Source organism: Protopterus annectens, chromosome 4.part0 (genome assembly GCF_019279795.1).
Source record: "Protopterus annectens isolate FY-2018-M chromosome 4.part0, PAN1.0, whole genome shotgun sequence".
Lineage (NCBI taxonomy): Eukaryota > Metazoa > Chordata > Ceratodontiformes > Protopteridae > Protopterus > Protopterus annectens.
The window spans coordinates 614,792,332-614,818,921 of NC_056733.1; the positions used below are offsets into that span (position 1 = coordinate 614,792,332).

Consider the following 26,590-nt stretch of genomic DNA (forward strand, 5'->3'; position numbering starts at 1 on the left):
AAGATGGGTAAATACCCTAAAAGTACCTCAGAGGGGAAGGAGGGAGGGTAATCCTGACTGCAGATGCATGCCTATCGGACATCTACATTTATGGTAGGTACAAAACTGTACTATGTCCTTCAAGGATGCATCTGCAGTCCTTACAAATGGGTAGAATACCATAGCCAAACTGGGGGAGGAGGAGTAATAAGATTATGGTGTAGTTAAGATCCCTTGCAAAACAGCAGTGGCAAAACCTGCTCGGGATCTGGAGTATAAGGGTAAATTATAATGCTTGGCAAATGTATGCACGGAGCTCCAAGTAGCAGCCTCTAAAATGTCTTTGGTAGCCACTCCTCGTAAAAAAGCTGTGGTAGTGGCTGTAGCCCTTGTAGAGTGAGGTCTGATGTTTTCTGGAGTTTTGTCAAAAATGTCAAAAAATATATATCGTTGACTCCCAAAGTATCCTCTCAGCAAACAGTCAAAGAACAGTATTACCAGCAAAACTGTAAGGATACACCACGAGAATAACTCCTTAAAATCTTCTGGAGTTTTCTTCCCATGGTAAGAGTAACAAAATCTAATGCAATTTCCTATCCACTTAGAGATTGTCTGTTTTGAAATTGCTTTTCCTTCCATTCCTGTTGCATATGCTACCAGTAGCTGGTCAGTTTTTCTATTGCTCTTGGTCCTGTCCAGGTAGTAACGTAATTGTCTATGTACATCCAAGGTATGCAACAGTCTTTCTCCCCTGTTCTGTGGGTTGGGGAAGAATGTAGGCAGGTGGATAGCTTGGTTTAAAGATACCCTGGAGACCACCTTTGGCATAAAAGTAGGATTAGTTCTCATGGACACTATCTTGATGGAAGATCAGGAAGGGCTGTACTGCCATTAATGCCTGTAGTTCAGAAACCCTTCTTGCTGAAGTGATTGCAAGCAGGAAAGCAGTTTTCCATGATAAGTACTGTAATTCTGCTGTTGCTGCTGGCTCGAAAGGAGGGAGTGTCAACTTTTCTAGCACAAAGTTCAAGTCCCATGCTGGCAATGGTGGCTTCCTAGGTGGTTTTACATTTTAATTCCTCTCAGAAACTGCCTGAGCAGAGGATGTGAGAAGACTGGAGGATCCAAGTTGTATTCTGCTGAAATAGCTGATGCATGAATCTTAATGGAAGAATAGGACAGGCCATTGTGGAAGAGCTCTGCCAAGTATTCCAGGATGTTAGCTATGTTTACCAGTGACACATTTTCTCCTTTTGCAGTACTCCAAATGAGATATCTTTTCCATTTTGCTGAATTATTTTTTCTTGTTGAGGGTCTGCGAGCCTCCAAGATAATGTCTTTAACCCTTTGAGATAAATCTGGGTTATTTGGTCTTATGCAATGTTCCAGGCAGCCAGCTGCAGTGTTTTCAGGTTTGGATGCAGGGTTTTGAAGTTGTTCTGTGTTAACAGTAAGGGAACTAGGGGCAGAGGCCATATTTGTTCCCGAGACATGCTCCTCAGTAATGGGTACCAATGTTGCCTTGGCCAGTCTGGAGCTATCAGGATGATCCTTGGACGGTCTTCTTTGATCTTCAATAGCACCTTGTGCATCAAAGGAAGAGGTGGGAATGCATATGCTGTCAGGTTTTTCCAACTGAAAGATAGGGAGTCCACTTTCCAAGCAAGTGGGTGGTACGTCCTCGTGCAGAATTTTTTCAGTTGGTGATTGTGTGGGGATGCAAATAAGTCTATTTCTGGTAGTCCCCATTTCCCTGTAATGGTTTTGAAGATGTCCGGATGCAGCATCCATTCGTGGGCATCTGTGGTAGTTCTGCTTAGGATGTCTGCTAGTATATTTTCTTTTCCTGGCACAAGGATTGCTTGTAACTGAATGTTGTAGCTCAGGGCCACATTCCAGAGGTCCATTGCCATCCGGCATAGAGGGTATGAATGTGTGCCTCCCTGTTTGTTGATGTACCACATAACTGTGGTGTTGTCCGTCCTTATCAACAGTTGACCCTGTCGAAGAAATGGTCTGAATGTCTGAATTGCCAGTTTTACTGCCAGCATTTCCTTTTGATTTATGTGTAGGTGCAGCTGGTCTTGAGTCCATAAGCCTTGTATGCACTTGTCCAGCATGTGCACCCCCAATCGAGGTCTGAGGCGTCCGTTGTGATGGTCTGGCTTGGTTGAGTGCTGTGGAAGGGCAGTCCTTTGTTTGATTGACAGGCCTGAGCCCACCATTGGAATTCTTGCTTCAGGCATGGAATTATTGGAATTTGGGTTTCTAGGCTGTGCTTGTGCTGAGACCATAAATTCCTTAGGTACCACTGTAACTTTCTCATATGTAGTCTGGCATGTGGAATCAATATTATGCAGGATGCCATGTAACCCAGGGCTTGCAGGACTTTTCTTGCTGTTAGCTGGTTCTGCTTTGTTAATGCCATGAAGTAGAGAGGGAGTTGCTCCTGTTTTTCTACTGTTAGGAATGCCATTTGTCTTGAAGTGTCCAGCTCTGCACCCAAGAAGGTTATCCTTTGGGATGGTATCAGCCTTGACTTTTTTATATTGACTGTGTATCCCAGGGCTTGCAGTATATGAATGACCCTTTTCAAGTCTTTTGTTAACTTGTTTTTGTTGTCCGCTTGTAACAGGCAGTCGTCCAGGTAAGGGTAAATTTGAATTCCCTGAAGCCTGCAATGAGCAATTACTGATGCCAGGCATTTCGTGAATACTCTGGGCGCAGTAGATAAGCCAAAGGGCAATGCTGAGAATTGATAATGCTCTGATCCTGCAAGAAATCTGAGGTATCTTCTGCAATTTGGTCGTATGTGGACGTGCAGGTATGCCTCCTTGAGATCTAGAGTTACCAGCCAAGACTCCTTGCCCAGCATGGGAAGAAGTTGCTGTAGGGTCAGCATTTTGAATTTTGGGACAATGAGGTATGTGTTTAAAGCGGACAGGTCGAGAATAGGTCTCCATTGGTCTTCTTTTCTTGGTACCAGGAAGAGTCTGGAGTAAAATCCTTGCCCTTGTTCCATAGATGGTACCCTTTCTACAGCTCTCATCCTTAGTAAGTGAGTTATTTGTTGTAGAGCTTCTGTCTTCTGATTTGGAGATAGGTTTGGCATTCCTCTCTTCCTTGGTAGAGTACGGAAGTGAAACCTGTAACCTTGGTCTATTGTCTGTAAAATCCATTTGTCTCCTGTGATGTAATGCCAGTTTACTGAAAACAAGGCTAGCTTTCCGCCTAAGGGTGCTTCTAGTTGTTCCCTGGTAGGCGGTGCCAGAGCCAAGTCACTGTGATTGTCCTGTGGAAGTGGTGGTGGCTGGATCTGTGGCTGTACCTCACTGGTTGTTAGCCTGCCACTGACGTCCCCTGTAGGCACCTCTGGATTGACCCCTGCCTCTTGAGCGCCTATTCCTGCCTCTCTGAGCTCTGGAGGTGTCTGGAAAGGACCAATTCTTGGAAGGCCAGTTCCTGCTAAACCTTGGAGGCTGGACCTGCAAGAAATCCTTGACTGTCTGGACAGATTTTGCTTTCTCTTCCACCTTCTTCAGCACCTGCTGTGCAGGGGAGCCAAACAAATTGAGCTTATCCATGGGAGCATCTAGGAGCTTTGATTTAACATGGTCTGGTAAGGACTGCTCTTTTAACCATGCATGTCTTCTGATCACTGTGCCAGTCATGGCTGATCTAAAGGAAGCCTCCAGTGCATCATAGCCACATTTTAAGGAATGATTACTGACCTGCTGAATGTTATGTACCATTTCCTGAACAGATTTTTTGTCTAATGGTTCATCCGAGGACAGTTTTTTAGTTAACTGGTCTAACATAAATTCCTGATACTGAATCATGTGGAATTGACAGTTCAAGGCCCTAGCTGAAAGAGTAGCAGAAGTGTAAACTTTTTTACCCCATCTCTCTAAGGCCCTAGATTCCCTTTCAGGGGGGGGGGGGAGGGTTGGCAAAGGTAGCTGCTACAGCCTTGGGTCCCTGGGAGATAGTTTCGGGATCTGCAAAGGGAGCCTAATACAAATGATAATGTGTGTCCGGAACCCTGTAGTACCTATCAGGCTTAGCAGGGGCCGGAGGAAGAGAATCAGGAGCAGTACAAGCATCATTAAATGCATCATCCACAACAGTAAGTACTGGAGGAATAGCTAAAGGCCTATGCTGTGGCAAATGCAAAAAGGTTCTAAGCCTTTTCCTAGAGTCTGAAAAATCCTGGCCCGCCATTGAAATTGTTCCCTCATAGCATGCAAGGTTTCCCCAAAAGAAAATTCCTCAGGCGGAGAGGCAGAAGGAATGGACTCTTCTGCATCAGAGTCCTCATAAGGAGAAAAAGGGCCTCTGGAGGGTTTGAATTATCTGATTCATCAGAGGAGTCATCTGAAGAAACTGGCTCAGGGGGCTCTACTCTAGGCCTCTTCTCTGGAGGTGGGTGAGAGGCCCTGTCTGGGTGTGGTTGGGATCCCCGGATCAAAGAAATGAGATCCTCTGCTAGACTAAGCATTTGTGAACTAGAGCTAGGCCTGTGAGAGGGGGTCTTAGCAGGCACAGTTTTGGTAGATTTTGCTGCTTTAGCCCTGGCAAAGGCCTTAATCGACATGGATGCAGGTGGCCTAGCAGCTCCACGTGCAGGGGTAGAAATATCCAAAGGGATAGTATCAGATAAATCCTGTGAACCTGCAAGAGCGGGTGGGAATTCAGTTGCAGATTCAGCCATGCTGGATGAGGCCTCGGTAGGAGGTAAGCTTTCGGCCGAAGGAAGAACCGTGGACTCTGTTTCAGCCGAAACCGAGACACTCGCGGTTGGCTTAACCGCGGTTTCGGTCGAAACCGCGGACCGCGAGTGTCGGTCCTTTTCCTTGCGTTTCTTAGATATTTGCGTAGTCGGAGTATCCGACGGCATAATGTAAGCAAAAGCGGAGCCGAAAAACTCCACAGCAAATTCCGACCGACGTCTAAGCGTCTGTCGGTTGGAACAAGCACAGGCTAGACAAGCTGCTACGTGGTGGTCTGGGCCTAAACAAGGTAAGCAGTAAGAGTGGAAATCTTTATGAGGTATTTGTTTCCCACAAGTTAAACAGTTATTCACTTTTTCTGACATCGGCTGAGGCAAGAAAGAGTCCCCAACGGGTACTTAGCTTTAGAAGTCTTCGGTAGTAGTAATCTCTGGTTCTGACCGACCGGCACTTGCGAACAGCTTCTGCTTCGGCCACGGCAAGAAAGACTGAGGAAGATGGCGTCGGCTGATACCTTTATACCCGAATAACTGCAGCTATGACGTCGGGTGAAGTGCGACATCAGCCGAGGCCAGACCCAGACTTTGGAATCCGGCCGACCGAAGGGCTGCCTGACGACAGGACAACCCATTTGTAAGGACTGCAGATGCATCCTTGAAGGACATCTGCAGTGGCAAATCCTGCTCTGGATTTTGAGTAAAGAGGCAGGTGGTAATGCTTGGTGAAGGTGTGCACTGAACTCCAAGTTGCAGCCTCCAAATTTTCCTTGGTAGGTACTCCTCTGAGAAAGGTTTGTGAAGTGGCTGTTGCCCTGGTGGAATGAGGCCTAATGTTATTAGAGACTGATTTTCCATGCTGTGTGTAGCAGTACCAAATACAGTGTCCTATCCATTTGGATATAGTCTGCTTTGAGATAGCCTTGCCTTGTGATCCTGCAGCATATGCTACAAACAGTTGATCAGTTTTCCTGAAAGCTTTTGTTTTGTCCAAGTAGAAGCGTAGCTGCCTGTGTATGTCCAAAGAATGCAGAAGTTTCTCCCCTTTATTTTGGGGGTTTGGATAAAAAGTAGGCAAATGGATGGTTTGGTTAAGAGCCACACTAGATACCACCTTTGGCATGAAGGTAGGGTTTGTCCTTAAAGATACCCTATCCTGATGAAAAATTATAAAAGGTTCCACTGCCATTAATACCTGTAGCTCTGCGACTCTTCGTGCTGAAGTTACTGTCAGGAGCAGAGCTGTTTTCCATGATAAAAAGTTTAGATCGGCTGTATTGGTTGGCTCAAAAGGTAGGTCGGGTCAGTTTTTCCAAAACAAAATTGAGGTCCCAAGTTGGTGTTGGTGCTCTCCGGGGTGGTCTTATGTTTTTAGCCCCTCTGAGGTACTGCTTTAGCAAGGGATGAGAGAATAAAGGAGGATCCATGTTGTAATGTGCAGAAATGGCAGAGGCGTGAATCTTAATTGGATGAAAAGGATAGACCTCTGTCCAGCATCTCAGTTAAGTATTGTAAAATCTGAGGAATGTTTGGAACAAGTGGGTCAAGGCTGTGAGCCTGGTTCCAGGCGCAGAATCTCTTCCATTTTTCTGAGTAAGCTTTCCTGGTGCTAAGCCTCCTGGCCTCCAAAATGACATCCATAACAGCTTTACAGAGAGGTGTTGCCTGTTTGACTAAAGTATCTGCCATGCAGCCATGTTTAGGGTTTTGAGCTGACCGTGCAAGATCTGATTGTTTTGTTGAGTCAGAAGGTGTGGAATTTGGGGCAAAATCCATGGTGGGCCCTGAGCCAAGTTCCTTAAGATAGGGTACCAGTGCTGGCGTGGCCAGTCTGGAGCAATCAGGATCATCTGTGTTTTTCTTGTCTGGCTTTTAGGAGTACCTTTGAAAGGAGAGGCAGTGGTGGGAAGGCATAGACGTTTTAGGTTTTTCCAGCTGAACAGAAGAGCATCCAATTTCCATGCTTGTTTGTGATAAGTCCTTGTGCAGAATTTTTGTAGTTGGCAATTCAGAGGGCAGGCAAAAAGATCTATGTCTGGGCATCCCCATTTTTGTGTTATCATGCTGAAGACTTGTGGGTTCAATCTCCATTCGTGAGGGTTCATGATATTTCTGCTTAAGTCGTCTGCCAGAGTATTTTTCTTTCCTGGTAGGAATTGTGCTTGCAGGTGAACGTGGTACATTAGAGCGATGTTCCACAAGGTCATGGCTTGCCTGCATAGGGGATAAAAGTGAGTGCCCCCTTGTTTGTTTATGTACCACATTACTGTGGTGTTCTGTCTTTAGTAATAGTTGTCCTGGGTGTAGAAGGTCCTTGAAAGCTGTTAGGGCATTTTGAACAGCCAACATCTCTTTCTGATTGATGTGAAGATGCATCTAGTCTGTGGTCCACTTGCCCTGAATGCATGTTCCTGCCATGTGTGCTCCCCAGGCGTAATCCGAAGCATCTGTTGTTAGAGTTTGCCTGGCTGTGGGTTGGGTAAAAGGCGGACTCTTGTTTAGGTGACATGCCTGTGCCCACCATCGAAACTCCTATTGTAGGCAGGGAATTATTGGAATTACTGCTTCTAGACTGAGAATGAGTCCAAACACTTTTTAGGTACCATTGTAATTTCCTCATATGCATTCTGGCATATGGTATTAGTAGTATGCAGGATGCCATGAATCCCAGGGCCTGCAGAATTTTTCTTGCAGGGAGATGGGACGTTTTTGCCAGTAGTTGAAAATATTGAGTTAGTTGCACTTGTTTGTCTGGCGTGAGGTAAGCCATCTGGGCCGTTGTATTTAAGCTGGCACCCAGGAATGTAATCTGTTGTGAGGGCACTAGTTTTGACTTCTTTTCATTTACTGTGTACCCTAGAGAAATTAGCAACCTTTTCACAAATGCCAGATGCTGTAGAAGAGTGTCCTTTGTCTCTGCTTAAATGAGGCAGCCGTCCAGGTATGGATATATTTGAATCCCTTTTTGTCTGCAAAATGCAATTACTGGTGCCAGGCACTTTGTGATGACCCTGAGCGCAGTAGATAAGCCAAAGGGCAGTGCAAAGAATTGGTAGTGCCTTGTACCAGCTTTGAATCTGAGGTATCTTCTGCAATTTTGTCTGATAGGGAAATGCAGGTATGCCTCTGAGGTCCAGAGTAACAAGCCAAGCCTTCTTGCCCAGCATGGGTAGAAGCTGCTGTAATGTCAACATTTTGAATTTCGGAATATCCAGGTAAGTATTCAGAATTGAAAGGTCCAGTATAGGCCTCCAGGCTTTGTCCTTTCTGGGGACCAGGAAGAGTCTTGAGTAAAATCCTTGTCCTTGTTCCTGTTGTGGTACTTTTTGTATAGCTCTCATGTCCATGAGGGCTGAAATTTGTTTTTGTGCCTCTGCCCATTGATTTTGTGGCAGGTCTGGCATTCCTTTTAGCTTTGGTAAAGTATGGAAGTGGAATCTGTAACCTTGAGACAGGATATTCGGGACCCATTTGTCTTGGGTGACTGTTTGTCAGTTTTGAAAAAAAGTGCTAGTTTTCCCCCTAAGGGGGCTTCCAGAAGGGACGTGCTTGGCATACGCAAGGGAAAGTCATTGTGACGGTTTCCTGTAAGGTTGAGACTTGTCCTCACCTCCTTTTGGGGTTGAGGTGCCCCACTGTCGTCGTCTGTTTGAGCCTTGGGGGTGAGATCTGCCTCTCGGGTGTCTGTATCTGCCTCCCTGTGGCCTGTCTGACACTGGAAAGGACCAATTTTTTGTTGGCCAATTTCTGCTAAACCGAGGTGGCTGTACCTGTAAGAAATCCTTGACTGTTTGCATAGATTTAGCTTTATCCTCCATTTTCTTTAACACCTCCTCTGCCTTAACACTAAACAAGGTATCATGTTGTAAAGGAGCATCCAATAACTTTGCCTTAACATGTCCAGGTAAACTCTGTTCTTTTAACCAAGCATGTCTTCGAATAACAGAACCTGTAACTGCGGCTCTACAAGAGGCCTCTAAAGAATCAAAACCACATTGCAGAGTATGTTTTCCCACCTGTTCAACTGCATGCAATAAATCCTGCACTTCTTTACAATCAGGAGCTTCTGAGCTAGCAAGCATTTTCTGTTTTAACTGAGCCATTAAATATTGCTGGTACTTAAGCATGTGAAACTGGCAATTTAAAGCTGTTACTGCTAAAGTTGCAGACGTGTATCCTTTCTTCCCCCATCTATCCAAAGCTCTGGAATCTCTGTCAGAGGGTACTGAATTTTTTGCAATGGAAGCCTTAACCCCTTTTGGACCCTGGGAAATAGTTTCTGGATCAGCAGAAGGGTGTTTGTAAAGAAACTTGTGAGAGTCAGGGACTCTATAACACCTATCTGGCTTGGCTGGTGCAGGGAGCAAAGAATCAGGAGAGAAGCTGAATTCAGAGAACACATCATCCACAATATCTAGCACAGGCGGAATAGCCAGGGGCCTGTGCTGAGGCAAAAAGGAAATCCCTGAGCCTTTTCTTGGATTCTGAGTATTCCTGACTTTCCCAAAGGAAATGTTCCCTCATGGTATGTAAAGTTTCCCCAAAAGAATAATCCTCAGGAGGAGCGGCTGAAGGGATAGATTCCTCAGCATCAGAGTCCTCATAGGGGGGTAAAGAGTATCCCTGGTCTGAAGAGGAATCAGAGGAAATGAAAACCTGATCAGAGGAGTCATAGTTTGTATCCTGCCTAGGCCTTTTCTCTGGAGGGGGGATGGGAACCCCTGATTAGAGTAATGAGGTCTTCGGCCATTTTAAGCATCTGTTTCTTAGGCATGGAGAACTGTCCAGGATAATGCTGTACTTGTTTCTTTGTCTTTAATGGTACCTTTGTCTTGGCTGTTGATTTAATGGTAACTTGTGAAGGTCTGAAAACACCCTCAGAAGCCAGTGCCTGCTCAGCGGCTCCGGACCCATCTGAGGGATTAGTTTCCGCAGGCCCAATACCTTGAGTTTCCAGTGGCCTAGTTGTCTCCACGTGGGAGTCTGAGGCGGCCTGTGGCTCTGAGGTAGCGGGTGCCAGGGGCTGCGAAAGCGCCTCACTGAGAACCGGCGACTGGCCTAGAAGAGGTTTAGTCTGTTTTGGACCTCGGATGCCTGTCTTTATCCTTGTCTTTGCGTTTTTTCGGAAATGCGGTCGTCGGTTGATCCGACGGCATAGTATAATTGAACCTTCAGCCAAGGTAGTGCAAAGCAAAATCAAAACGTCTTTTTATAGTGTGTTTGTTAAATCTAGCACAAAACCGACAACTAGTGATGTCGTGATCAGGGCCTAGGCATGAAATACAGTAAGAGTGGAAGTCTTTATGAGGTATTTGCTTCCCACAAGAAATACAATTATCAACTTTTTCTGACATCGGTCTGAGGCAAGGAAAAAAGTTTCCCCAACGGGGTACTTCGCTTTATTGAAGACTTCGGATCTGAAATTCAACTTCGAAAATCTCAGGAGTCGGCCGACCAGCACTTGCGAACTGCTTCTGCTTCAGGCACCATGCAGCAAGAAAAACTGAAGAAAATGGCGTTGGATGCATCTTGTATACCCCTGGCGCACTGACATCAGGGAAGAAGCGACAGCAACCGACACCGGACCAAGACTTTGGAACTCTGGCCAACTGCGGGACCGCCTGACGGCAGGATAACCCAAGTGTGATGACTGCAGCAGTGTAACACAATGGACATCAGGAGGTATAGCCAAAGGCCTATGCTGAGGAAGAAAAAAACCCTAAGTCTCTTTTTAGTTTCAGAAAAATCCTGACTTTCCCAGTTGAAATGTTCCCTTAAGGTATGTAAAGTTTCCCCAAAAGAAAAATCCTCAGGGGGAAAAGCAGAAGGAATGGAATCTTCTGCATCAGAGTCCTCATAAGTAGGTCTAGACAATTCCTGTTCATTAGAAGAGTTAGAAGAAATAGAATCCTGTTCAGACTATTCATAGTCAATATCTTGCCTAGGCCTCTTGGGGGGGAGGGGGGGTGGCTACCCCTGATCAGAGTAATTAAATCTTCAGCCATTTTGATCATTTGTTTTTTAGGCAGAGGGGCTGGCACATGTGGCCTAGGCGTCGTTTTTTTGGACATAGTTTGAGATTTTGGCCTTTGTTTTGAAGATGGCGTCTGCCGAATATACAAATCTGTAGGCCTGAAAGCCGGTGCCTGCACAGCGGCTCTGGACCCATCCAAGGTAGAGACATCCGCGGATTCCATAATTGAAGCATCTTGCGGTATACCGGACTCCGAATGGGTCTCAGTAGAGGCCTGCGAATCAGACATAGCGGGTATCAGGGGCTACGAAAGAGCCTCACTGAGTACCGGCAAACTGGCTTAGGAGAAGCATCATCGGCAGTTTTGGACCTCAACGGCCTGTCTCCGTCTTTTTCTTTGCGTTTTTCAGGTTTTCCGTAAAGTGTGAGCCAAAATATTTAGAAGCAAAAAAAGTACCAATGTTTGATAATGCGTTGATTCAATAAAGCACAGAACCGACAGCAAGGTACATCATGGTCAGGGCCTAGGCGAGGAATACAGTACAAATGGAAATCCTTATGAGGTATTTGCTTCCCACAAGTAATGCAATTATTAACTTTGACTGACATCGGTAAGGAGCAAGAAAAAGTTTCCCCAACCCAACGGGGTACTTAGCATTTTAGTTGAAGACTTCGGATCTGAAACTCGAAAACGAAAATTTCAGGAGTCGGCCGACCGGCACTTGCGAAATGCTTCTGCTTCAGGCACCGCACGGCTAGAAAGACTGATGTAATGGCATCGGCTGCATGTTTTATACCCCTGATGACCTGACGTCATGGAAGAAGGGACAGCAACAGACGCAGGACCCAAGGCTTTGTTAACCAGGCCGAATGAGGGCAACCTACCAGCAGATTACCCAAATGTAATGGCTGCAACAGTGAAACACAAAGAACATTTTACATTTCACAGGAACATGTGCATTTAATTGAAGATCTTGACACCCGCCCAATAACTGTGTCAGATTACGCACCAATAATAGCCAAAATAAAAACACAAGGTAATGAAATAAGAATGAGACATTGATGCTTTCCCACCTATCTGTTGAAAAGGGAGGAATTTAAGGCATGGGTATTGGAGATTATTCAGGAGCTGTTAGAGGATGGAAATTTCTTCTGAGTATACAGCTAGGGAGTGGGATAAAATTAAGGTGGAGTTTAAAAATAGGGTGGAAATAAAAGAAAGGGAGCTATGGTTAAGAAGTAACAAGAATTATTTATAAGGACTGAAAAATGTGAAAATGTTGCAGGACGGGGAATCTCACAGAACAAGAGGAGAATCAACTGCAGAAAGCTAAGCAGAAAATAAGGGAATACCTCAATAATATGCACGAGTTTAGAAAGACTGCCATTAAGCAACTGTTTTTTTTTAGAACACTAGAGCACAAAAACTTTTAGCACAACAGAAAGCAGAAAGGCTGTTGCCAACTTAGGGAGTCTATAACAAAGAAGGTAACAAGAGATCATGCAGAGGTATTAGAAATATTTCGGAAATTCCAAGAGTCTCTCTATAAAGCAGAGAAATATGAAAATCAAGAAACGATACAAATGGAAAGGTTTATGGAAAAATTAAATATGCCAAGGTTAGAGGTAGATGAGGCTCAACTACTAACAGTTAGGGTAGGAGGAGAAGAGAGAAGAATTGTGATATATAACCAATCTACAATAAAGTCCCCAAGAATAGACAGTATTCCTGTAGAAGTTTGGAAGCTAGTAAGGAAAAACTGAAATATCTGGAAAAAGTTTTGTTTAACAATATCATAAGAGGATGAGAAGTACCACTGTCTTGGAAGAAAGCAGTGGTAGCTGTAATACCTAAAGAGGGTAAGGATCCATCAGATCCAGCTTCAAAACAGGCCCATTTCAATACTAAACCATGATTATAAAGTGTTCATGTCTATAAAGGATAAAAAAAAGGGCAAAAGTAGACAAAACTACATATCAATGTGGTTTTGTGGAGGAGAGGCAGATATCTGACACCATTAACAGAACACAGATGATCCAGAGGGAAGCAGAAAGTAAGAAAATAGCATTGTTGTTGGTGGGTCTTGATGTAGAGAAAGCATTTGACAGAGTAAGCTGGGACTTTATGAGCAGGGCAATTGGAAGCATTGGCATGCCCTGAAAAATTATAAGGCTGATTAGGAGAATATATGAGGCAATGGAGACAAAAATTAATGTGGGTGGGATCCTCTCTGATAATTTTTGCTTGAGCAGAGGAAGGGCTGTCCTCCTTCCCCTTTATTTGCATTGATCTTTAAACCACTGGCAAAGAAAATAAGGGACTCAGAAATTCAAGGATATAACTGGAATGATAGTCGAGAAAAGATTATTTTATTTGCAGATGATATTAATTTTGTACCTGACAAAACCTGAAAAACACATTACAGTGCTGTGGAACATTTTTGACAGTTTCAGATCTTTTCGGGATACAAAATTAATGAAGCTAAAACAAAGGCAACAGCAGTAAATTATGTACCCACATATGAACTAGTTCAGGAATATCCATATTCATGGGGACACGATAAAATGAAATATTTAGGCGTATGGATTAAAAAATTATTCTAGTGTAGCAGCTAAGGATATGTGGGAAGAGACTAAACAAAAGACAATACAAAAACTTACAAAATGAAAGCTTTGTTATGTGGATATGGATAGTAAGATACACACAGTTAAATTGTTTTTAGTCCCTTTCGTCTTATACACAGGTCAGACATATTTTTAATCAACCAGAGGAAAAGTTGTGGGTAGCAACTGAAAGAGCTGAAAAACTTTACCTGGGAGGGAAGACAGCAAGAGTCAAGTGGAATAAGCGGATTCTTCCAGTAGAAAAGGGCAGATTGGGATTACCCAATTTGAAGGCGTGTTTCAGAGCTAAACAGCTAAAGGATTCCTATACACAGCACAAGCAGAAAACTATAATTCAGATGATGAAACGCGGAGAGACTGGTATTTTGGATGCAGGCCTTTAAGAACAATAATGATGCAGAATATTATATCCATAAAGTAGCAGAAAGTAGTCTAATAACTAAAACCAACACGGGAATGGAGAAATATTCTGTTGACAGGGATGACCGTGGTTAGGGATACAGACAATAGACAAGAGGGGGCCGGAATTTATTGGAGAAAACTGGCAAAGGAGCCAAGGTATTGGGAGCAAATAACTAGAGAGGGAGAGGTAATAGAATGGGAATATGCCAAGAATTTATTTGGTCAGCAAGTTAGAGATTACCTTCCCTATCAGGGATTGATATCAGAGTATAGTCAAAGAGAAAGAAAGGGAAGGGGGGGGGGTCCTAAACGAAAAGATCAGCACTTGTAGAGTTTTTAACAGAATCTAGAACAAAAGCTGCCATTGAGTAATTAGTAGAGCATTTAAAATATTGCATGATAATTGGAAGAATCAAATCAGAGGATCTTAGAAATGATTGGCAAGACAGACTGGATAAGCAATTCACAAACAATGGAAGAATATATGTACGTCTCTCAAATATGCAACAAAATCTAGAAGATTTAGGATTTTTGCCTGGAAATGTTTACACAGATATTTTTATACCCCAAGTAGACTCCAGAGAATCTTTCCTCTGGCAGACAGGAAATGATGGGGGGTAATTTTGGGAACATTTTCTGAGAGTGTGTTGAATTGGCAGAATTTAAAGATTCCCTACGGGATGCACTGTTGGAGATGCTGGGTGGACAGATCCGTCTGATGAGATGATTTTTCTAAGCTATGATGCAGAGTCAGAATTGCCTAGAGATGGTAAGAGCCTTGCTGTGTCTAATAATGGTGGCTGCCAGCTCTGGCTGGGCCATTCCAAAACTTAAAATTTCTTCTGGTGAAGCCATTCTTTTGTTGATTTGGATGTATGCTTGAGGTCACTGTTGTGTTGACAGGTGGAATTCCTCTTCATCTTCAGCTTTCTAGCAGACGCCTGAAGGTTTTGGGCCAAATGTGGCTGGTATTTGGAACTGTTCATAATTCCCTCCACCTTAACTAAAGCCCCAGTTCCAGTTGAAGAAAAGCAACCCCCAAAGCATGGTGTTCTTTTGGTGATGCGATGTGCTGTTTTTGCAGCAAACATACCTTTTGGAATCGTGGCCAAAAAGTTCAACCTTGGTCTCATCACACCATAACACACTTTCCAACACACTTTTGGAAGACTTGATGTATTGTTTTGCAAATTTTATCCGGGCCTGGATGTTTTTCTGTGTAAGAAAAGGCTTCAGTCTTGCAACCCTACCCCATAGTCCAGACATACGGTGAATACGGGAGGACTGTTGTCACACATAGTACACAACCAGTCCTTGCCAGAAATTGCTGCAGCTTCTTCAGTGTTGCTGTAGGTCACTTGGCAGCCTCCTTGACCAGTTTTCGTCTGGTCATCAATTTTGGAGGGACGTCCAGTTCTTTGCAACGTCACTGTTGTCCCACATTTTCTCCACTTTTTGATGACTGCCTTCACTGTGTTCCATGCAGTGGAAATTTTTCTGTACCCTTCTCCTGACCGATACCTTTCAACAGTGAGATCCCTTTGATGCTTTGTAATCTCTCTGCGAACTATGACTTTTGCTGTAGTAGGCAACTGAGTAAATGTCAGGAAAATCCTACTAGGACAGCTGAACTTTATTTGGGGTTAATCAGGGTCTCTAATTGAGGACAGGTGTGTAACCCAAGAAGACTGAATGTTGTAATTAAATCAGAAAATGCTTCAAAAAGTATTAGTTTAAGGGTGTGCACACTTATGCAACCAGCTTGTACATTTTTTATATTTTTCCCCCTAACAGACTTGTTTGTTTTTCAATTGAATTGTACAAGTGTATAGGTCACATTATGGGTGGGAAAATTTTGAAATGATTTATTGTGGCCTCATTTTTTTATATCACAAAAAACTGCCATTTTAACAGAGGTCTGTACATTTTTTATATCCACTGTATGTACCCATCTCAGAGAGCACATAAACAAAGGCCCAGTTTCCTCCCTGAACACAGCACCTCTGAATGATCTCTGATCTGCACTGGGATTTCACTGCACAGGTGTAATCATGCACATGGTTACTACCTCCAAAGAGAGGTGAGCTGGCATAGCTGCACCTATTCCACCACCATGTCCCCAAATGATTAGGTCCAAAAGGTGTTCCAAGTTGTTAAACTCCGGTCCCTGGGTTGTAAGTGAGGGCTTTATCCCTCTGTACCACTGGGGCAGGTCAAATATTTCAGAAAGTTACAGAATGGCAACTTTGCTGACCTAGAGAAAAAAAAAGTGTGAATTTAATTAACCGTTTCCCCCAAAACATTGCCTAGGGCCACCTGGAATTCAATCAAACACACCGAGCAATAAAAAGAAAACAGAAATGAAGGAGAAAAAAAAAACAGCACTGACCTATAGTAATTAAAATCAGAAAGAATGAAAGAAAGAGTGAATTTCAGTTTTTCCCCAAATACATCATAGAGCAACCTGTAATCTAGCCAAACAAATTTAGCAATGGAAAGAAAAGAGAAAAGGAGGAAAAGGACTACAGTATCATGGTGTAGGAGGAGGTGAAAGAGCAGTTATTGTTCCCTTATATAAGTCAAGTGCAGTCATCTCTGCAGTTTTATGTCCTACCACCACATCTTGCAAAAATAAAAAAAAAAAGGTTGGAGGTACAATGCTGTTATACAAACCATATTCTCACAAGAAATGCCTTATATTAACACTACTACTGCAATAATTAACTGTAATAACACAAGAATAAAAAATAAATAAATAATTTTCTGAAGACAGCAACATGCTTTTGTTAGCATCCCACTCTCAAGTCCACTCTCATCAAGTCCAGCAACAATAAAAGAGGAAGCAGAGTTAGGCATTAGAAAAATCAGACAGCAATGTTTAGTGCAGTAAAGTCTGCAGAGCAAAATGCTGCACACCAAGGCCACATACCATCCCAAGTATCCCCACCACCTAAAGAAAAGAAAAGAAAAATAGAAGTAAAAAAAAAAAACAAAACAAAAAAACAGTACAGTAAATTATATACAGCGAAAAAAAGGAAACGGGTGACAAAAGTGAATAACAACCTCACAAGCCTTTTTCTCTAGAGTTTGATGATGTGCTATCAAAATGACATCCAGAAGTTCTGAACTGCAGGTAACTGCTGCAAAACTAAATTGATTCAAGTGCATTTTACTATTTCGAGAAAGCTAGACAGACTGTTTTGACACAAGTTTTAGACCTACCACAAAAACTAGACTTCCTCTGGGCCTGCCTGCCACATGCATGACAGTGCATTAGATGTAGACACTTTATACATACAATCACTGCCACATACTGACAACTATTCTAGTAGCTGGGGGAAGAGTTTGAAGAAAACGACTAAGGTGTTAGATCCAGGTTTAAGTAACAGTGTTAGTGCCAGAGGGTATACGGGGGATGAGGCTGCAATCAGAAACAGATAAGCTTTTCTTCAAGAATGAACAGGTGTGCCATCCTCATTGCATATAGGGATAAAGTCCTAACTACAACACACACAACTCAAGTTCAAGTACTGGCTCAGATACATGTGAGAGTAGCTGCTGCCACCTTGCTCATCTGCAGGAAAGGCAGGTCTGGCTCACTACTTGGGTGACACCGAAAGGGAGGAAATAGTGATACACCCATGCAGCATAAGTTTCTGAGCAAATACTGCCAAGGTAAAAATGCATGTATCCCTCTGTGTGTGGAGGCAAACCTTCCAAGGCCAGTAGTAACTAGGGAGCTCACACAAATGCCAAAGGGGTGCTCTTAGGGAGAGGATAGTCCTCCTGATCAGATCTGATAAGCTGGTCCACTGCACTGGCATCTCTGGCAAGAATGAATGGGTCATACAACTCTCACCTCTGAGAGAATTAATAGATCAAAAGGGTAAATATAGTGGAGCCATTAAGCAGATACAGTGGCGGGGGGGGGGGGGGTTCCCTTCCTCCTTCTCCAGCATCACAATGGCTCTATGCAATGGACATTCTGCTTTCAGTTCTTAACAGGAATGAAATGACAGGCAATATGCAAATGTTAAGAAACCTTGTGGAATGAAACGGGATGGAGGCAGGACAAAAATAGTAAAACAGGGTTAGAGGGTAAAGGTACATTCAACAGTATATTAAAAGGCAAGCAACAACCAGATACCTGTGGACTTTCTTGACAAGGCACTGTACAAAGCCCTAAAAACAGTAACTATCTGTCATTACAGTGCAAAAAATAAACAGAAATGTAGAGCTAAAGTTAATAATAACATGTTCATTTTTTAAATTTCTTGAAGTTCAGTCAACATTCAATACTCATCACAGGTGGTTCAAAATGCATTAGAAAACGTGGCTTAAATAGTATAGGTACCATCATAATGCTGAATTTGCAAGTAGGGCTTCAGCTTCTGTAACAATTTATTATGATGCCTCAAGTGTTGACCACTTGGCATACAAAACTTTCCCAAGCTGCTGAGCCCCTCCCACAGCTACCATAATGCACTGTCAATGGAAAACAATCCAGCTATGAACAAATGAACAAAGCTAAAGAAAAAAGGGGAAACAGCAGGGGGGGGGGGGTTCAGCAGGACACTTCCTTGCAGCCAAAACTCCACTCCAAGATGCAGTGTTACATATGATGAGTACCCACTACTTTTGTCTCTATTTTCATTAAGTTTCAGCTGCCAGAACAATTAAACAGTCCACAGTTCAATTCTCCTGGGTGAATGTCATTCAGGAACAGTTTATTGGTGACATTGTTGTTATTAAGGAAGACCCAGACTGCAAGGAAACATCCAACTTGTAATATATACAAACTGCCTTCAGTGACAGCAACCACACATTTTTTCCAAAGAATAAAAGAAGATCTGGAGGTGGCAGGAAAGGAGGAGGAGTAGCCATTCTCTTTTAAAAACACCCTTAACCTCCAGCTCCTGCACACCACACCACCCACTTTTCAAAATGCTGAAGTCCTATCTTCTGTCCTGTCCATAAGAAACACCAAGAAGATCAATATAATATGCTGCTACATACCACCAGGCAACAACTCGCTCATAATAGAATATATCCTACACTGGACAAAGGACAATCTACCTCAGGAAACAATCCTACTAGGAGACCTTAACACTGACTGGGGCAGCCTGTAACTCCAGAAGCCCCTCTACTCATATCAATCTATAAGGGTTCTCTCAACTAATTAAAGAACCAACTAGAATAGATGAGAAAACAAAGAGAGAATCCATATTGGACTGGACACTAACCAACTATCCCAAATAAAACTATACAGTAGGCTGTCTTCCCAGATGACTTAAGTGATCATCTCCCCAACTTCCTACTCCAGAAACACTCCAATCACCCCAAACCAGTAGTCTACAAATTTGTACTAGATGAACGTAACCTTACCCCACGATACCCAAATACTGTCCTAAGCCACTACAACTGGGAAAGTACAGTTTTGTACCTACCATAAATGTAGATGTCCGATAGGAATGCATCTGCAGTCCTTACAAATGGGTTGTCCTGTCGTCAGGCAGCCCTTCGGTCGGCCGGATTCCAAAGTCTGGGTCTGGCCTCGGCTGGTGTCGCTCTTCACCCGACGTCATAGCTGCAGTTATTCGGGTATAAAGGCATCAGCCGACGCCATCTTCCTCAGTGTTTCTTGCCCCAGATGCCAGGTGCCCTCTAGGAAGGCTAAATTTGGATAAATGCAAATGATTCCAAATAGTAGAGAGCAAACAAGAAATAAGCATGTATGTACATATATACAAACAAATACACCATAATAGATTCCCCCAGCTAGCTACAAGATGGGCAAATACCCTAGGAGTACCACAGAGGGGAAGGAGGGTGGGTAATCCTGACTGCAGATGCATTCCTATCGGACATCTACATTTATGGTAGGTACAAAACTGTACTATGTCCTTCAAGGATGCATCTGCAGTCCTAAATGGGTAGAATACCATAGCCAAACTGGGGGAGGAGGAGAAATAAAATTATGGTGTAGTTAAGATCCCTTGCAAAACAGCAGTGGCAAAACCTGCTCGGGATCTAGAGTATAAGGGTAAATTATAATGCTTGGCAAATGTATGCACGGAGCACCAAGTAGCAGCCTCTAAAATGTCTTTGGTAGCCACTCCTCATAGAAAAGCTGTGGTAGTGGCTGTAGCCCTTGTAGAGTGAGGCCTGATGTTTCCTGGAGTTTTCTTCCCATGGTAGGAGTAACAAAATCTAATGCAATTTCCTATCCACTTAGAGATTGTCCGTTTTGAAATTGCTTTTCCTTCCTTTCCTGTTGCATATGCTACCAGTAGCTGGTCAGTTTTTCTATTGCCCTTGGTCCTTGTCCAGGTAGTAGCGTAATTGTCTATGTACATCCAAGGAATGCAACAGTCTTTCTCCCCTGTTCTGTGGGTTGGGGAAGAATGTAGGTAGGTGGATAGCCTGATTTAAAGATACTCTGGAGACCACCTTAGGCATAAAAGTAGGATTTGTTCTCATGGACACTATCTTGATGGAAGATCAGGAAGGGCTGCACTGCCATTAATGCCTGTAGCTCAGATACCCTTCTTGCTGAAGTGATTGCAAGCAGGAAAGCAGTTTTCCATGATAAGTACTGTAATTCTGCTGTTGCTGCTGGCTCGAAAGGAGGGAGTGTCAACTTTTCTAACACGAAGTTCAAGTCCCATGCTGGCAAAGGTGGCTTCCTAGGTGGTTTTACATTTTTAATTCCTCTCAGAAACTGCCTGAGCAGAGGATGTGAGAAGAGTGGAGGATCCAAGTTGTATTCTGCTGAGATAGCTGATGCATGAATCTTAATGGAAGAATAGGACAGGCCGTTGTGGAAGAGCTCTGCCAAGTATTCCAGGATGTTAGCTATGTTTACCAGTGAGACATTCTCTCCTTTTGCAGTACTCCAAATGAGAAATCTTTTCCATTTTGCTGAATAATTTTTCCTTGTTGAGGGCCTGCGAGCCTCCAAGATAATGTCTTTAACCCTTTGGGATAAATTTGGGTTAATTGGTCTTATGCAATGTTCCAGGCAGTCAGCTGCAGTGTTTTCAGGTTTGGATGCAGGGTGCTGTAGTTGTTCTGTGTTAACTAGAAAGGGAACTAGGGGTAGAGACCATATTTGTTCCCGAGACATACTCCTCAGTAATGGGTACCAATGTTGTCTTGGCCAGTCTGGAGCTATCAGAATGATCCTTGGACGGTCCTCTTTGATCTTCAATAGCACCTTGTGCATCAAAGGAAGTCGTGGGAATGCATATGCTGTCAGGTTTTTCCAACTGAAAGATAGGGAGTCCACTTTCCAAGCCAGTGGGTGGTACGTCCTTGTGCAGAATTTCTTCAGTTGGTGATTGCGTGGGGATGCAAATAAGTCTATTTCTGGGAGTCCCCATTTCCTTGTTATGGTTTTGAAGATGTCCGGATGCAGCATCCATTCGTGGGCATCCGTGGTAGTTCTGCTTAGTATGTCTGCTAGGATGTTTTCTTTTCCTGGTACAAAAACTGCTTGTAACTGGATGTTGAAGCTCAGGGCCACATTCCAGAGGTCCATTGCCATCCGGCATAGAGGGTACGAATGTGTGTCTCCCTGTTTGTTGATGTACCACATAACTGTGGTGTTGTCTGTCCTTATCAACAGTGGACCTTGTTGAAGAAATGATCTGAATGTCTGAATTGCCAGTTTTACTGCCAGCATTTCCTTTTGATTTATGTGTAGGCGCAGCTGGTCTTGAGTCCATAAGCCTTGTATGCACTTGTCCAGCATGTGGGCCCCCCAACCGAGGTCTGAGGCGTCCGTTGTGATGGTTTGGCTTGGTTGAGTGCTGTGGAAGGGCAGTCCTTTGTTGGATTGGCAGGACTGAGCCCACCATTGGAATTCTTGCTTCAGGCATGGGATTATTGGAATTTGGGTTTCTAGGCTGTGCTTGTGCTGAGACCATAAATTCCTTAGGTACCACTGTAACTTTCTCATATGCAGTCTGGCATGTGGAACCAATATTATGCAGGATGCCATGAAACCCAAGGCTTGCAGGACTTTTCTTGCTGTTAGATGGTTCTGCTTTGTTAATGCCAAGAAGTAGAGAGGGAGTTGTTCCTGTTTTTCTACCGTTAGGAATGCCATTTGTTTCGATGTGTCCAGCTCTGCACCCAAAAAGGTTATCCTTTGGGATGGTATCAGCCTTGACTTTTTTATATTGACTGTATATCCCAGGGCTTGTAGTACATAAATGACCCTTTTCAAGTCTTCTGCTAGCTTGTTTTTGTTGTCCGCTTGTATTAGGCAGTCGTCCAGGTAAGGGTAGATTTGGATTCCCTGAAGCCTGCAATGAGCAATTACTGATGCCAGGCATTTCGTGAACACTCTGGGCGCAGTAGATAAGCCAAAGGGCAATGCTGAGAATTGATAATGCTCTGATCCTGCAAGAAATCTGAGGCATCTTCTGCAATTTGGTCGTATGGGGACGTGCAGGTATGCCTCCTTGAGATCTAGAGTTACCAGCCAAGACTCCTTGCCCAACATGGGAAGAAGCTGCTGTAGGGTCAGCATTTTGAATTTTGGAACAATGAGGAATGTGTTTAAAGCGGACAGGTCGAGAATAGGTCTCCATTTGCTTTCTTTTCTTGGTACCAGGAAGAGTCTGGAGTAAAATCCCTGCCCTTGCTCCATAGATGGTACCTTTTCTACAGCTCTCATCCTTAATAATTGAGTTATTTGTTTTAGAGCTTCTGCCTTTTGATTTGGAGGTAGGTTTGGCATTCCTCTCTTCCCTGGTAGAGTATGGAAGTGAAACCTGTAACCTTGGTCTATTGTCTGCAAAACCCACTTGTCTGTTGTGATGAAATGCCAGTTTACTGAAAATAAGGCTAGCTTCCCGCCTAAGGGTGCTTCTAGTTGTTCCCTGGTAGGCGGTGCCAGAGTCAAGTCACTGTGATTGACCTGTAGTAGTGGTGGTGGTGGCTGTGTCTGTACCTCGCTGGTTGTTACCCTGCCACTGGCGTCCCCTGTAGGCACCCCTGGATTGACTTCTGCCTCTTGAACGCCTATTCCTGCCTCTCTGAGCTCTGGAGGAGTCTGGAAAGGACCAATTCTTGGAGGGCCAATTCCTGCTAAATCTTGGAGGTTGGACCTGTAAGAAATCTTTCACTGTTTGGACAGATTTTGCCTTCTCTTCCATCTTCTTCAGCACCTGTTGTGCAGGAGAGCCAAACAAATTTATCTTATCCATGGGAGCATCTAGTAATTTTGATTTGACATGGTCTGGTAAGGCCTGCTCTTTTAACCATGCATGCCTTCTGATAACTGTGCCAGTCATGGCTGATCTAAAGGAAGCCTCCAGTGCATCATAGCCGCATTTTAAGGAATGGTTACTGACTTGCTGAATGTTATGCACCATTTCCTGAACAGATTTTTTGTCTAATGGTTCATCTGAGGACAGCTTTTTGGTTAACTGGTCTAGCATAAATTCTTGATACTGGATCATGTGGAATTGACAGTTCAAGGCCCTAGCTGAAAGAGTAGCAGAAGTGTAAATGTTTTTACCCCATCTCTCTAAGGACCTGGATTCCCTTTCAGAGGGGAGGGGGTTTGTATTATCTGAATCATCAGAGGAATCATCTGTAGAAACTGGCTCAGGGGGCTCTGCTCTAGGCCTCTTCTCTGGAGGTGGGTGAGAGGCCCTGTCTGGGAGAGGTTGAGATCCCCGGATTAAAGAAATGAGATCCTCTGCTAGACTAAGCATTTGTGAACTAGAACTAGGTCTGTGAGAGGGGGTCTTAGCAGGCACAGATTTAGTAGTTTTAGCGGCTTTGGCCCTGGCAAAGGCCTTAATGGACATGGTTGCAGGTGGCCTAGCAGCTCCACGTGCAGGGGTTGAAATATCCAAGGGGATAGTGTCAGATAATTCCTGAGAAACTGTAAGAACAGGTGGGATTTCAGAGGCCGATTCCACCAGGTTGGAAGAGGCCTCGGTAGGAGTTAAGTTTTCGGCTGAAGGAAGAACCGCTTGCTGGGTTTCAGCCGAAACAGAGACACTCGCGGTTGGCTTAACCGCGGTTTCGGCCGAAACCGCGGACCGCGAGTGTCGGTCCTTTTCCTTGAGCTTTTTAGATATTTGCGTGAGTCGGATCCGGCGGCATAATGTAAGCAAAATCGGGCGAAAAACTCCTCAGCAAATTCCGACCGACGTCTAAGCGTCCGTCGGTTAAAAGCAGCACAGGCTAGACAAGCTGCTACGTCGTGGTCTGGGCCTAAACAAGGTAAGCAGTAAGAGTGGAAATCTTTATGAGGTATTTGTTTCCCACAAGTTAAACAGTTATTCACTTTTTCTGACATCGGCTGAGGCAAGAAAGAGTCCCCAGCGAGTGCCAGCTTTTAGAAGTCTTGGGTAGTAGAAGTATTCGGTAGTAGTAATCTCTGGTTCTGACCAACCGGCACTTGCGAACAACTTCTGCTTCGGGCGCCACGCGGCAAGAAAGACTGAGGAAAATGGCGTCGGCTGATGCCTTTATACCCGAATAACTGCAGCTATGACGTCGGATGAAGAGTGACACCAGCCGAGGCCAGACCCAGACTTTGGAATCCGGCCGACCGAAGGGCTGCCTGACGACAGGACAACCCATTTGTAAGGACTGCAGATGCATCCTTGAAGGACATCCACTACAGACACTCGGGTTTAGACCAGGGAGTAGACTACTTTAATACTACCTTCTCTAACATCCTTAACAGTCTAGCTCCCAGTAGAAAGATCAGAGTTAAAGCCAACTATGCACCCTGGCTAAACAGGGACACCAGAGCCTTACTAAAAGCTAGAGATAAAGCCTGGAAAATATGGAAAACTTACAAAACCACTAGCTCCAGACAATACTATCAACAGTTTAGAAACAAGGCCAGGGCTGAATCCAAAATAAACAAACAAAACTATTTTCTTAGCACCCAAAGGAAATATTCAAATAGTCCACAAAAATTCTGGCATGCCATTAACTCCCTACTAAAGCCAGGCAAAACCACAACCCCAGCACCCATCTCTACTAACAATACCCTAGACATAGCTTCTCAATTTAATAACAATTTTACTAAATCCATCTTAGCCCTGTCCAGTCAAATAACAAAAAATAGTCTCAGTCATAACCTATCCTATCCCACACAACCCCCTCTTTCAGCCCATCACCAGTGCCCACGTCAACTATCAAAAAACTCCTCCTACAACTAAAGCCAACCACACTACCAGATAACATACCTGCTGCATACCTAAAAATGGCTAGTGACTCCCTATCATATCCTGTCTCCATCCTTATCAACCGCTCCATACTAGAATCCTACATACCCAAACTCTGGAAAGTATCTCGCATCATCCCTCTCCATAAAGGAGGTAATTCTTATGAATTCTTCAACTACCAACCTATTAACATCCTTTGCCCCTTATCCAGAATTCTTGAGAAATGCATCCACTTGCAAGTGATGACATTTCTCAACACACAATCTACTATCTACCACACAACACGGTTTCCGTCCACATCACAGCACTACCACAGCCCTTCTATCCATCACTAATTATATAAACCTTCACAGGAATGATAACAAATATAGATCAGCCATTTTCCTAGACTTCTCAAAAGCATTTGATATGGTCTCCCACTCCATTCTACTAGACTCGCTAACATCATTATCCCTCACCTCCTCTACAATAGCCTGTTCAGCAGCTACCTGTCTGACAGGCAACAATCAGTCCAGTGGAAAGGAACTCTGTCTACACAACTTCCAACCACCATAGGAATCCGACAGGGCTCTATACTGGGCCTGCAATTGTTCTCTATTTTCACAAATAACCACAAATGCTCTACATAACATGCCACACTCATACAATATGCTTATGATTCAACCCTGATCTGCTCTGCCTCATCTCCCACCACGCTACATACACTCACTCAAGATACCTTTATCTCAGTAGAAAAATGGATATCGGGTATCCAACTAATACTAAATCCCAAAAAGACAAAACTGCTACTATTTACCCCTAACAGGTAAAAAAAACCCGTCTCCTTTACCATAACATCCAAGGACGGCACCACCATCTCCCCTTCTAACCACACCAAACTTCTGGGCATTATAATAGACAATCTCCACTCTGATGTTCACATCTCACATACCATACAACTAGTACACAAAAAACTAGGCTCCCTATACAGGGATAAGTCCTTTCTCTCACAAAAAGCAAGAGTCACTCTTATACAAAGCCACTTCCTCTCAACTCTATTATACGCAGCACCAATCTTTACCCAAATCAGACAGTGTGACATAGACAAACTAGAATCATGCTACAATAAAATAGCCAAGTTTGTTGCTAACTCAACCTATAGAACCCATCACTGTGCTGCACTAAAAGAACTAAAATGGCTTGAGCTACCACAGCTACTTAACTATCACCAGCTGGGCACAGCCTACAATATTCTCAAATATCCTGAAAAAAAACCCTCATTATCCAACCTATTTACTATCTATAATGCAAACCGGTTCCTAAGATCCAGGGAAAAATCTCTCCTCTCCATCACCAAGGCTAACAATAATGCAGGTAAAGTGCTCTACTCCCACACCGTTGCCAGAAATTGGAACTCTCTTCCCCAAACCGGGTCCACTGCCCCCTCCACATCCATATTCAAAAACTCCCTCAAATCGCACCTTCTTAGTAGCTGGTTATGCCCTTGTACCACATTACCCTACCCACACAACTATTAACTCCTCAAATTCCTCTCTGATCACAAGCTGGATCGCTGATCCCCTGTAGACTTGGTCATCTGAAAGTGTACTTTTAACTGTAAAATCTTACTTGATATATTTTTTTTCTTACCAATGTATGACTGACAATGTCTTTTTACCCATGTCCTATATCTTCTTTCCT

At 43.7% G+C, this 26,590-nt stretch overlaps 1 protein-coding gene across 2 annotated transcripts in view; it reads right to left on the minus strand.

Annotated features, from left to right (window-relative positions):
* Positions 1–26,590, minus strand: part of TMED2 (transmembrane p24 trafficking protein 2) — a 535,599-nt gene that overhangs the window by 243,417 nt on the left and 265,592 nt on the right. Inside the window, exon 3 of one of the 2 annotated variants that reach the window (XM_044068555.1) lies at positions 16,636–16,656. The exons of the other annotated variant lie outside the window; for it this stretch is intronic. Coding sequence (XP_043924490.1) covers positions 16,636–16,656 — 21 coding nt within the window. The remainder of the gene's footprint in view (positions 1–16,635; positions 16,657–26,590) is intronic. 2 annotated transcript variants of the gene reach the window in all.